Source organism: Tasmannia lanceolata, unplaced genomic scaffold, assembly GCF_043159265.1.
Source record: "Tasmannia lanceolata isolate RefF3 unplaced genomic scaffold, GAP_Taslan_0.1 ptg000015l, whole genome shotgun sequence".
Classification (NCBI taxonomy): domain Eukaryota; kingdom Viridiplantae; phylum Streptophyta; class Magnoliopsida; order Canellales; family Winteraceae; genus Tasmannia; species Tasmannia lanceolata.
In genome coordinates, this window is record NW_027518692.1 from 37882501 (window position 1) to 37895930 (window position 13430).

Here is a 13430-nt window from a genome sequence, read left to right on the forward strand (position 1 = left end):
GTTAAATTTTGATTTGAAAATAGCATTGTGGCCGTTGGATGTCTAATGGGACATCGGTCAATGGTTTTTAATACTCCACGTGACAGAAAAATAGTGCCAGCTCAGCCAAGAATCAACACACGCGCTCAAAGTCGCTATCACAACCAACGGTAAACTTGCAACTAATAGCGAATTAAAAGAAAAGATGATCCTAACCCTTAAATCAATGGCGCTTTAAAACAAAAGATCTTGCCTCTTAGATGGCCACGCAGCATAGATGGATCCTTGCCCTTAAATTAATGGTGGGTTAAAAGAAAATATCCTACCTCGTAGATTGGTTGTGCCCAGAAAATCCTAGGCTTCTTCTAATCTAGTTTAATTTCTAATTCAATCTAAGCGCTTGATTTTGATAGGTTACCTCACTTAACCAACTTGCGAATATACCACCTAGATGATCCAACGGTGAATCTCAATCTAATCCAATCGTGAGATATCGAATATTGACTTGTGCCATAATATTCAATTGCCATGGTGAGGGGATTTACTATATGGTGATGTAATTTCGAGGTTGAAGCATGTGAATGAGGTCGCAGATTTTGGATGAATAAGGTCACAGTGGAAACATGTTGTGTAATTGATTATGCATCAATTTCACTGTGTTTGGAAGAATTGCTGCACTGTAATTTTAGGCTTCTTTGACCCCGGAGATTATTTTTGGCCATTTCATTATGTCCTCATATTTATTTGTAAGGAAGTTAGAGCCACATATTGTAGCTATAATGGTATTTCCTCATGTTTATCCTACTTACAAATTTACAACCCTCGATAGAGTTAACATGTGACACAGAAGCTTCTTGGGTACGAAACGTACTTGGTATGTTTGTTATTGTGGTGTGATTGATGTGGAATATAGATGACTTGCATACAACTTCTTACATGGAAATCTATTTGTAAATAAAGGCCGTTTGGGTACGCGGATTTTAGAATCTTGGATTTCTTCAAAATTGTAGATGGGAGCAAGGTTTTAAATTTCGACCGAAAGTTAGGGTTTCGGTCAACCCTGAAATCGAAATTGGGTAACCTCAAAGCGGTACAAAATTTCGGTCGAAATTTTGATATTTCGATTCCCATTTCAGGAAAATCTCCAAAAAAATATGGATTTTCAGCTTTAATTAATATTTTCCAGAAATTTCGTCAAAATTTTTACGAGATAAAATATTGTTTTGATTTGATTTCGTTCAATTTCGGCTGAAATTTCGGTTTCAAGGAGTAACGAAACGCATTCCGAAACCGAAATTTGAAACCTTGGATGGGAGACAAGAGAAGGAGACCAGCTGTCGTTTTCAGATTTCTTTCTCTTATACAGAATTTCGGCAGGAATTTTGAAATTTTGGCTGAATTTTGGGATAATATTAAATAATTATAAATAAATTGAGATTTTTTTGGTGAAGATAAACGAAATTTCGACTAAATTTTTGAAATTTTGGCTGAAATAAAATACCGTTTTGGATATTACCAATTTCGGTTTCGGTCTCAACAGAAACCCGAAATTTAGGATCTCGGTCGAAATTTAAAACCATGCTAGTTCTATGGTAAATAGTAGGGCCTAAAAACCAGAGACCCCTTTTAATTGGAAATGATATCAGCACAACAATGTTTTAGTAATCTCATAAACCTAGCCTTTTCTTTTCTTTTTCTTTTTTCAATTTGATTTTCATAGCTTTTTGGGAACTATATAATAACCTTTCACAGGAATCACAGCTCTTTAAATAATAAAAGACAAGATGGGTAAGTGAAAATATCAATAAACGGTTGTGCTGATATCATTTCCCTTTTTGTTTTGCAGGATTAAAGCCTATAAATAATTAATGATAAACTTGCATTGGAAAATTAAAGCCTATAATCATGACCATTGATCGGGTGGAATATTGCAATTATACCCACACATGGTCCTGGTGTCATGACTCATGTCCCATGGGCATCCCGTTGGTCTACATAATTAGTGATTTGCTAGCGTCCATTGCAAGAAGGCATTTCGCAGATTGTATGTTGCATCTGACAGCAGCCACACAGTTAATGAAGACAAAATCTGCTGAAAAGTGAGCCTCTGTGGCTGCTGTCAGATGCAACATACCAACCGCGAAATGGTAAAAAGACAAATTTTTGGGTAGTGATAAAATCACCCCCTTCTATTACAACATTCACCCCCTATTTTTCAAAATGGTCCGTACAACTCTCACCATAGGATGATCCAGACTGTCCATTTGATGGGCCACAATGTAAATAGGTTGTGCCCCAAAAATCATTTCATAGGATGATCCTAGCCATCTGATGTATAGAAGTTTGATTATATGGAGTTTCTCTATAGATCGGAGGAATAGGATAAATGATAAATGCGCCCATTTTCATCACTTGGGACACCCAGCTGCATTGAAGACCCTAAATTAATCTCCCATTTCGTCCTCCTTCAAAACCCTAATCCCACAAACACCTCTCTCTCTCTCTCTCTCTCCATTTTAGACCTTCCACCCCTCCTTGAAACCTATAAAACGCTCCCAACATCTCTATTTTTCCTGCAATTACAACATATTTCGGAGCTGTAAAGAAAATCTCTCTCTCTCTCTCTCTCTCTCTGGTGTTTCCCAAAACCCTAGTTCGGCAATTCTTCAACATCCCCACAAAACCCACCCCAACCCTAAATTAATCCCCCATTTCGCCCTCCTTCAAAACCCTAATCCCACAAACACCTTATTCTCTCTTTCTCTCTCTCTCTCCGCATCAATTGTGTTTCCTAAATCCCTAGTTCGGCAATTCTTCAACATCCCCACGAAAACCCACCTCAGATCCTAAATTAATCCCCCATTTCGCCCTCCTTCAAAACCATAATCCCACAAACACCTTATTCCGAAAATTTCTTATCCCTTCAGAATCCGCCCAGAATGGATTCTTCCGGCAAGAACAAGGATCGCCTTTGACTCGAAGGCTGAGTCACCCGAGTCATCCTCTCGATCGTATTTCGGTCGAGGATACGAAGAAAATCTTGTCGGATGGAGATGTTGAAGGCGAGATTGCGACATCGACCGAAGGATTCCCTGCTAGGGTTGGAGCCCCGATCAGGTAAATATTTTTCCTCCATCCAACGACTGTCATTTCTCTATTCAGGTGGATCCCTTTAGCCTCTAGGAACATTTGGAAATTGCCTCTTAGGTTTTCCTGCTAATGCAATGACCCCCCAATTTTTGGCTAATCGATGCGATACATACATCCAAGAGATGAGTGCAAATACCAAAACATACATCTAGATCTCTAATTCCTCACTGTTGACAATTTATTTTCTGAAATCAAAGAGAGATGATCTAATTCCTCACTGTTTACAATTTTACCATTGATCTTTACTGATGCGCCCGGAAATCCGGAAATGGAATACTCTGCCGCTCCCAACCTGTCCTCGCCCAAATTCATTTCTTGAAACGTTCCACTATGTAGCACATTTTCAGAACTGCCGGTACCGAGTAAAATCTTCCTGACGTAGTAATTAGAAATGATCAGTCGAATAACCAATGCATCATCATGGGGAACCTACAGTCCTTCATAATCATCATTAGAAAAAGAAATAACTTCATCACCTTTAAAGATTCTATTCGGGCCTTCTTTGACGGTGTTTCAAGGGAAAGTATCCGTTCGACATACTCACGACGGCCTGCTGTCATTGGTCCTCTAGCCGCAGGCCCCCCCCCGGCAATAATATTGATCTTTCCTGCAACATTAGGAGGTTGTTCGGGGTCGGGAGTATGGTGACGGGGCCTATCTTCGCGGATTCCCCCTGGAGATGATGCCTGGAGGTGGCGGCGATTCCGGGAATGGTGCCTATTGCTAGAATGTCGTGGAGAACGATGCCGGCTCCTGAGCGGCGTGGTCGGGAGCCGGCATAATGATTTAATTGGCCTTCTCCAACCAATTTTTCAATTTGTAACCTGAGGTGGTAACAATAATCTGTTTCATGACCATGATCTGAATGGAAATCACAATATTTTCCTGCAAAACGCTTCTTAGATTTTGTTTTCATTTTCTTCTGGGGGGTCAACAGACCTTGATCTCTTATCTCGAAAAGAACATGAGATAAGGGGACTTTCAAGAGAGTGTATCCCAATCTTTTAAAGATAGGGACTGCATTCCAAATTGCCGATCTGTCATCCATCCTTAACCTGCTCGATCCCTTGCGGTCTTCTTTCTTCTTTTCACTGGGGCCTGCCTAATCACTATTCCGATCGTGACTACAAGCTTCTTCCGCTCGGATGAGCTTGTTGGCTTTAGACGCGAGCTCCTGGAAATCTCTGGGCGGTTTGAGAGTGAGATGCACCTTTAAATTTTGGTCAGTGGTGGTGTGTTTTAATGCAGCTACCGCCATTTAAACATCAATCTTGGTGACCTGGGACAAGTCGGCATTGAATTTAACCATAAAGTCTCTCAAGGTTTCACTCTTCCCTTGACGAAGAGCAAGGAGGGCATCTGCGGGATCATGAGAGAAGCGATTGTTGGCGAAATGTGTCGTGAATTTTCTACCAAATTCGTGAAAGGAGCTGATGGAGTCGGACTCCAAACGTAGGTACCAATCACTGTCACTTTTTCTCAACAAGGAAGCAAATGCTTTACACATGAAACCATCGGAAGCACCGCACAATGACATTATTCTATTAAAAGTTTGTAGAAATTCCAACGGGTCGGTAGTATCGTCATAGTATCCAAATCGTGTTAGATCCATCGCCGTATCAAATGTGGCTCCGATCATATCCGAAGTAAAGGGCGAGGAGGTCTCCCTTTCCCACTCGTCCAAGATATCATTGGGATAAGGTTTTTTGAGTTCTCGCTTAACTTCCCGAATTTGCCTTTGAGTTCTGCAAATTGATCCCCACCGAGTGATTGTGCCGAGGTTGCTTCCCCCTCTTTATGAGCTAGAGGCAACCCTCGGGGTCGGCCTGAGCGAATATGATTGGCATGGCTTTGGGAAATCGGCCTAACAGTTGGTGGCCGCGCACTTTAATTTGATGAACTCCTTCCTCGGGAGGCATATGACTATTAGTTGAAGTAGAAGCGGCGCAGTCTTTCTCCCGGTATCGTCGTCGAGGATGATGGTCTTCCTGTGATTCCTCACTGTTCTTCTTGGACATTTCAAAATGACCACGGGGAGGATTTGCAGGAGCAGCTTTCCTCTTCCTCTCTAGTAGTAAGACCAACCTTGTTGGGTAATTACGATTGTTCTTTAATGGGGTGATCCTTCCTCGGTTTTTTTTCTTCTGTATCCAGTAGATAGGAGAGAATATGAATATCTGTTTGCTGTGTATTATTGTATATATCTGTCTCTTTTGCATGTAATCTTTTTATCTTTATGTGCCACGTGGACTCTCTCAATCATTTGAAGGAGAGTTCAAATCCTTTGATTGGGTGATGTGTTGGCTACCACAAGAGATTAGTAGCGTATTCGGCCGGTAAATTATGCGTGTTGATAATGGATAATGGTGATGATGAAGACTAATGAGAGTTCTTTATGGATAAGCAGGAGAAAGGCGGCACGATCCTACGGTTGCACCATTTTTTACCCCATCACGATCCAAAGAGGTTGAAACTCCTCTCCCTTTTCTCATTGATGCCCTCTCAATTCTCTCCCTCTCCCAACATTGGATAAACTAATATTCGGTGGAAAGTATTTCTCATGACTTACAAACATGGTCATAGTTTTCTTAGTACTTCATGATAATTGAATAAGATTGGCTCCTTTAGGCTCTTTCTTTTGCTATTTAAATTGGTATTCCCTCTCATCAATATATTTCATTCATTAAGTACCAAAGTAAAAGTTATAGACCAAAATCATGTACAACAATCATGGTATGACCTATCTTTAACGAAACAGTTGTAGCCATATCTGTGCATCACAAGTTAGGCATGGTTCTAGCCCTAGTGTATGCCAAAGGCAACATGAGTATCTTCTTTGCACGACCGACGAACGCCCGTTTTGTCAAATTATCATAATCATTCTCCTCGATTGCATCCAAGATCTCACGATACAGCAACAAGGAAGACCACACCTGTAACATCACCAAACCACGATCAATAACATTGCTAAGACAATCTAATTTCATTAATTAATGTTACTGCTATTACAAGAAAATGTGCTTTAGAGCATTAAATTTTTTATGAAAATGATATTTCTAATTTTTTTTTTTAAATAAATAAATTCACTTTTAAGAAAACGAAGAAATGCTCCCGGGGGGGGGGGGGGGGGGATGTCATTTCCAAAAATTTAATGCAAGGTGTTCGATATAGGTATTAAAAAAAATTACATCTATAAGGTATTTAATACTGCAAGGTATTTGATATATGTATAAAGAAATTTACATCTATAAGGTATTTAATAACCATAAAGAAATTTACATGTATAACATATTTATTGGTTCTCAACTCAACTCAGCCTTTGTCTTAAACATATTTATTGGTTATCATTAAAAAAATTAACATAATTATTGGTTATAAAGAATTTTACATTCATTTCAAAAAAATAAAGAAATTTACATTTATAATACAAGGTTTTAAATAACGTTGATAGATATAGATTCTCTTAATTTAATTGTTTGATTAATATCTAATCTACATTTAAATTGTTTAAGAACCTTTTTGGGGTTATATAGTATTTATTATGGGAATTTTATGTTTGTAGGGTGGGTGGGTTTTATATAAAGTAGAGAGGGTTGTGGGAAGCTCAAGCTTTCGCATTTATTCCATTTGCAAATGTATTAAATATTGCTGGCTTTCTTTTCTAGTTATTTACACAACTATGTAGCATATTGTGCTTAGTGTGTGCTTTATACACAATTTAGAAGGACCCATTTGTAAATTACCGGCCAACGGCTAGCCTTATCAAGATGCGAAGCTCCTTCCTCTGCTTGGTTGAAATAGAACCTTGCTCTTCTAATCTGTTCTTTCATGAACTCCCTCCAGCCATCTGTTACCTTTCTAGTGAAAACATCCTCATCACATAGCCCAAACTGAGAGAGCTCGTTTTGAGGAAGATACACTCTCCCTCGTAGTGCACTGCGAATTAAGAGCAACCCAACATCAAATTTGGAGTAAAGAACAATCTAACATTATTGGAAGAAGTTTTCGTTATTGTTGATATGAACTTACTCTTCACCCACATCTCTAAGAATATTTGTTAGCTGATTACCGATACCCAAATCGAGAGCTGCGTTGTAGATGTTGTGGATCGAAGCAAGTGAGTCCGGAGCAATTCCCATCACCGGAACACTCATGAGGCCGACGGTTCCAGCAACGTAGTAGCAGTAAAGATAGAGCTCGTCAAAATTTTGGTATCTGCATTTCCTTATGTCCATTCTCATGCCCTCAATCATGTCTCTAAACGGCTGACAAAATTCAAAATATTATGAGAAAAAAGGAACAAAGCAGCAAGCAAGCCTACCGTGACAGTTTGGGAGTTCTGAACATGTAATCAAAGATTCAATCACCAAAAGATTATTAATCTATATAATTTACTCGTATATGAAGATTAAAAGATAATCCATGGCATGGATGGTACAGGTAATAGTAGGGAGATAATGCTGGTCATCATCATTCAGGATGGTCAGAACTCATGAATGATCTGCGCATGATCATTCATAAGGTCATCATTCATGATGGTAATAGTAGGAAGATTATCTGTGCATGATCTATGGCATGTATGGTGGCAGGTGCGTAGACTAGGTAGAGGTCGAGACTCGGGGGTGTGGGGGTCTCCCTATTTTTTCATACTTTCCCAATTTGGTTGCCATTGGGTTTTTATTTTCCTGGAAGTTTGTTCGAGAATAGCTGCCACGTAGGACAAATTCCTCGTTTGGATGCCAAAGAGCATTGGACTCCCCTTTTACTCCATTTGATGTCTCCCATGTAATAATTGCTTTTCTGCTGATATGGACTCCTTGTCCCCTCCTTAAATTATTCCAAAAGCAATGGTTGAATTTTCTAGGGAATGGTGCTCTCTCTATTTCTCTCTCTTCCTTCTCTCTCTCCTCTCTCCGTAATGACACCCCTACTTATTCTCCTACTCTCCGAGTATATGCTGCGCAATTAAACACTACTTACACTATTCTCCTAGGTAATTCTAGACAAATCAAAGTGCTTGTGTCCTCCCTTTTGACTTCACATTCCACTACTCTCTGAGTCACCCCCGACAACCAAACGGAGCACCCAGGGAGTTAGATTTACGGGTGGGGAATGGGAAGAGTGTGGGTTTCTGGAATGATAGGTGGTTAGGTATCATCCCATTGTCCCATTATTTCCCGAGCCTTTTTAGGATTGCTAGGAATAAAAATGCAAGGGTATCTGAGTGTGTTCAAAGGGGGAAGGGTGGTTCAGGGGATAGAATTATCCAGGAACCTTACAAACCATGAGATTATTTGTTATGCTAACTTATTATGCAGATTGGAAGAGATCTACATTCTTATGAATATATCTGATTGCAGATTTTGGGGACAAGAATCTAATGGCGTATTCTCATTTAAATCACTATTTAGATTCTTGGGCAGTCCATCAGCTTCTTCCTTTACTTGGCATACGATTTGGAAACCCTTTATCCCCCCAAGTGTTTAGGCATTTTGTTTGACGGCGATTCTTCATAGCATTAACACACAAGATAGGTTGAAAGGTTGTCACTGTCATTTGGCGAACACGTGTTATCTTTGCGAATCGGATGAGGAATCTCCCTCACATATCTTCATTCACCGCATATTTACTTCTCACGTATGGGAGCGGGTTCTTAGTTGGTTTGAAGTTAGTTGGGTATCTCCAAATTCAATTAAAGAGTAGGGAGTTGGAGAAAGAGTATGAAATTAAAGATGTTTTTGTTTGGTGTTTGCTCTTTTTCTTTTATTCCTAGAAGTGGCAATGAATTGGCTGATCTCTTAGCCAAATTAGGAGCTTCTAGCGAATCATTTTATGAAGCAATCCTTACCCCATCAAGTGCACATGTAATCCATTATTATTTAATAAAGCTGTTATCTTCATTAAAAAAAAATCTATGGCAATGATGGTCAGGCTTCAGTAATAGTAGGGAGTCAGGGTTGGGAGCCTCTTAGTGGTGGACTTAAACTTGAACTTTGATAGTTCAAACTTGGGGAATCTTGGGATGGCAGGAGTAGGTGGCCCTCTAAGAGACGAGAGCAAAGCCACAATATGGGAGTTTTCGGGGCCCATTGAGATTGTGGACTCCAATGAGACGGGGATTAGAGCACCGCATCAAGGAATCAAGTTGATAGATCAAAACAAGTTAGATAAGGTCATATTGGAGGGTGACTCATTGAATATCATAAATTGGTTGAAGGGAAGTGAATCACATCCTTAGTGGTTTGCTCGTGGATTGATGAAATATTGGACCTAACGGCAGGAGCCTAAATATCACTTTGAAGATCGGAAAATAGGGAAGCTGACTACTTAGCGAGGGAAGGTTCCTCAGGGCGGAATTGGAAGTATTTGATTTTCTTCCCTCTGTCTTGTTGCCTTTTTTTGTTTTTGTATTCCTTTGATCCTCTCGATTGATTGTCGGGATCTCGATTGATTGCTGTGTTCCCCCGTGTTTCCTTATTCTATTAATATAATTCTTCGCCATTCCAAAAAAAAAGAAGGAAGAGAAGATTATCCCATTGTTAAAAAAAACAAACCAAACTAACTGATGATTATCCCACTTGAAAATTCATCTGGTACTTAAAGTAACATCTTGGGTACCTCGATGTCTATGGGGAATTTGAAGACAGTGTCGGTGAGAGCTGCGTCGAGCATGTCGAAAGGGCGGCCATGGAAGATGTTTTCCAGTCGTTCTTCCCATCTGTCTAGAACAGCTTTGCTCATATGAGTCGCGTTCGGGCCATCCACCAGCTCGTCTGTTCTCCTGCACCACACTGCCCAAACCCATTTCACTAACACAAATCATCCAGATTAATCTTTTTCGAGCAACGATAAATTCGGACTCCTAAAACCGAGATGAAAATGAAAACAGAGGTGTTGAAGTATAAATGATTAAATAACACCAACTCAAACAGCTTACTCTTTTGGAGTAATTGATTGTTTCACATGGTGTAAAAGCTATTGCCTCACGGTAGATTTAGCTATATAGGTTCAAAACTCAACAACTCCTTGGCCAACAAATGATTAAATAACACCAACTCTAACAGCTCAAGCCTTTGGAGTAATTGGCTGTTTCACATAAAGAAACTTTCATTGCTGATCACATGAACACTCACAAAATTAAAATTTTCATACCATAAATGGCCCATATAGCTTTCCGACGTTCCTCAGTCATCAACATGGATCCTGAAATTGGTTGATATACGACCACCAATTCAAAAATTTGCAGAAAAATAGATTGAGAAATAAAATAAAAATATAATCCTCAAAAGGTCAAAGAAAAAAAAAAACCCCAACAATTTACCGAGATAAAAGGTCTTGGCATATTCTGCACAAACATTCCGGCATCGTTCATAAGCTTCTGCTAAGAAATCTGCCGGAAACTCCGGTCTATTCGCAGTCACTAAGTTGGGTCGAGACTGCCTTCCTGCGATATCGTTTACTCGTATATCTGTTAACGGATTTCCGCTTATCGATAATTCAGAGAATTTAATAGATTTAGGAAAAATTGTGACTTGGGCTCTGCATCTGATCGAATGTGCAGGTGTCTGAATTCTTCGCTGGCGAGAACCCGTGCATAACTTCGGCGAAATGAAGGAAGTGCAACACATTTTCATTCAAGAAGTAGAGGAGGAAGAAAGATCAAAGTAGCCAAGGGCATCTATATATTTGTTGTATGTATCTTATGAAGATGAAGTTGATGACAGGGAGGATTGTTAAAAAGATTCTGGTTTGTCAGTTAATGCCTGAGCTGTATTTGTAAGTTTGTAACAAGGCATTGAGTATCTAATTATCCTCAGATACCATGTGGGTCCTGTTGTAACTATTGATAGAAGGTGGGACCCATTGGTGGGTATGGCACATGGTGGGATTCGGATTAAATGGAATGGGAGTCATGGGACACATTTGATTTGGTGTGGGCCCCATCTTTTGCATCAATGGGAGTGAGTGAACTATACAATTTGGAGAAGTATTGCAAAGGGGCCTGTGGTGTTTTATTATTCTGTTGCAATGGGATTGGCTATTGGTTAAATAATTATTATTAGATGGGTAATAATATGATAACGAAAAGATGCTTCTTGTTTGATTTTTGTACGTGGGTGGTGAATCCAAGACAGCAAAAATCAGACGTGGAGTTTCTTTTATTTATCACTTGTAAGAAGATTACCCTTGATTTTGAACCCAAAGATTGCTAAAATCTGTAGGCTTGATTTGGATTGCATGAGAAATATGTTGTGAAAATTGTGGGCTGAAATCTAGCTGTTCGATCACGACTTTACCTTTGGCTAGAGTACTAAAACCTTGGTCTGCCCTGTAACAGTTATTGGACCATTGGATAGTCATATGGTTGCCAACCTGTGGTCTGGATTTCCAACCTATCGAAATTTTGCATAATTTTTTCCCTTTATCAAAACATCCCATGGGTTTGGTTGCATGTAATACAAAAGTAGAAGAAAAAGGAATGTAGACTCCCATTTCTTTACTTCCCTTTTTTCTTGATATGAGAAGAAATTCAACCAGTGCAAAATAGGTTGCATATGGAAAATTTACAGCCAAGAAGTACCGGCATGTGATAGTAAATGGCAGCCAAATAAGGCTAGGAAATAGAAAGTTTGTACTTTTAATTTCTCAGTTTTTGGTGCATCGGATCTGTTGGTTGTTGGTATTTACCTCATAGGGTAGTCTAAGTAGTCAACATTGAGGAGACAAGGCCTTGGATGTACCTGGAATTTTCCTCGTAGAGTAGTGGTAGAGGGAGTCATTACCAATACATAGAGAGAAAGCGAGAAACATCATTCCAAGAATTCAAGGAAAAAAAGCCACCTTTTTCTGGCTTTTTACTTTGATTTTGTAGGGAGGAGACAAAGGTGATATAACACCAGGCAAGGAATGATTAACTAGGAGACATCTTTAGTAGTCTTATGGGGTTTCAATGCTATATTGGCAACCAAACAAGGGGTTTTGCTGATGTGGCACCCAAATGCAAAGCAAAACTTCTGAGCCATTCCTACTTTTGTGCATCCAAACAGATAAAAGGAACTAAGACATCATATTTTATGAAAATGAAAATTCGAAGACAATATGAGAGAGAGGCAATTTTCCCTAAACTTATGTTTAATTGAGTCCAAAAATTTGTTTTCTACACCAAAAACTGATTTTCTACTCTCACACAGTAGCAGATCTTATGACAGATTCCTCCTCAATATCGACAATTTCAGAGGAGAAGAATCTCAAGTGGGGAAATTTTTTAAATTAGAACCAAACTTAAAGAAAAACCAGTGTGATCGAAGCAGTAAAATTAAAAATTAATCACTTTCATTATAAATATAATAACATGTATTTTAGGTGGGAATTATCAGATCGGGCCCACCCCACATTGGCATGATCTCACTTAAGACAGTCCGTCCCTCTGGCTATTACATGTACATCCACGAGGCGATACCAAATAAGATTAACATTCCCTTGTTTTTATAAAGTCACTCCCCTCATTTGTACTTTTATTTTGTACTTTTCTAATTAAGTGCTAAAAGCTTTGTTACAATTCCCAAAAGCAATCAACAGCCAACCAATACAGTGGAGTTTGCAGATATCATTTTGTAAATTTAACACTAGTCTTTATCTGAAAGCGTTTGTAGTCCAACGGTTAGGATAATTGCCTTCCAAGCAATAGACCCGGGTTCGACTCCCGGCAGACGCAGTCTGTTCATTTTTTATTTATTTTTTAGATTTAAATACAGACATTCAGGTGGGCCCTACCATGGAGGGTTCTATTGCAAAAATCACACTCATTGATCAGACAATACTAGCCATCCGATCAACAGCTTGCTGCATAGAAGGTTAAACTAAGAGAGGCCTTTTCATAGAAATGTTCCATGTCTCAGTTGGAAGGTCCTCTCCTCTGTTCATGAGTATTTACTCCACTAAGATCAATACATTCCAGCAAAGTCAAGAGGAAATTCATTCTTTAATTTTATTTTTTTTAGAAAATTTTCCCACCTAGTCCCATACCTAAGCAGGCCCCTAATTAGGAATTTAATCATATAATAACGTTATGATATGTGTGTGAATTATATACAAGACTCAGAAAGTCCACCAACAAAGTTTGTTTCTTTACCCGATTCAGTAATCCCATTAACCTAACAGAGGCACCCCTACTCTCCATTGATCTAGAAAACCAAGACATTCATAGTTCAATGTATGTGCAGTGCCCAATTTGTCAACCCTGAAGAGAATTTCTAGAGTTACTAACCATATGAGTTCCATTGAAGTAGGGTTGGGGCAGT

General features: G+C 39.2%; 1 protein-coding gene and 1 non-coding gene across 2 annotated transcripts; one reads left to right on the top strand and one right to left on the bottom strand.

The window, feature by feature from the left end:
* Positions 1 to 5868: 5868 nt before the first annotated feature.
* Positions 5869 to 10812, bottom strand: LOC143846774 (phytoene synthase 2, chloroplastic-like). The gene is made up of 6 exons (XM_077355331.1): positions 10451 to 10812; positions 10282 to 10332; positions 9748 to 9920; positions 7159 to 7394; positions 6873 to 7065; positions 5869 to 6062 (listed from the first exon to the last, which is right to left on the bottom strand). Exons 1-6 carry the CDS (start codon positions 10761 to 10763, stop codon positions 5907 to 5909), a joined length of 1122 nt encoding a protein of 373 aa, XP_077211446.1. The 5' UTR covers positions 10764 to 10812; the 3' UTR covers positions 5869 to 5906.
* A 1960-nt stretch (positions 10813 to 12772) lies between these two features.
* TRNAG-UCC (transfer RNA glycine (anticodon UCC)) lies at positions 12773 to 12844 on the top strand. Its single transcript has one exon. It is a non-coding gene; the product is annotated as a tRNA-Gly (tRNA).
* The last annotated feature ends 586 nt before the right edge of the window (positions 12845 to 13430 follow it).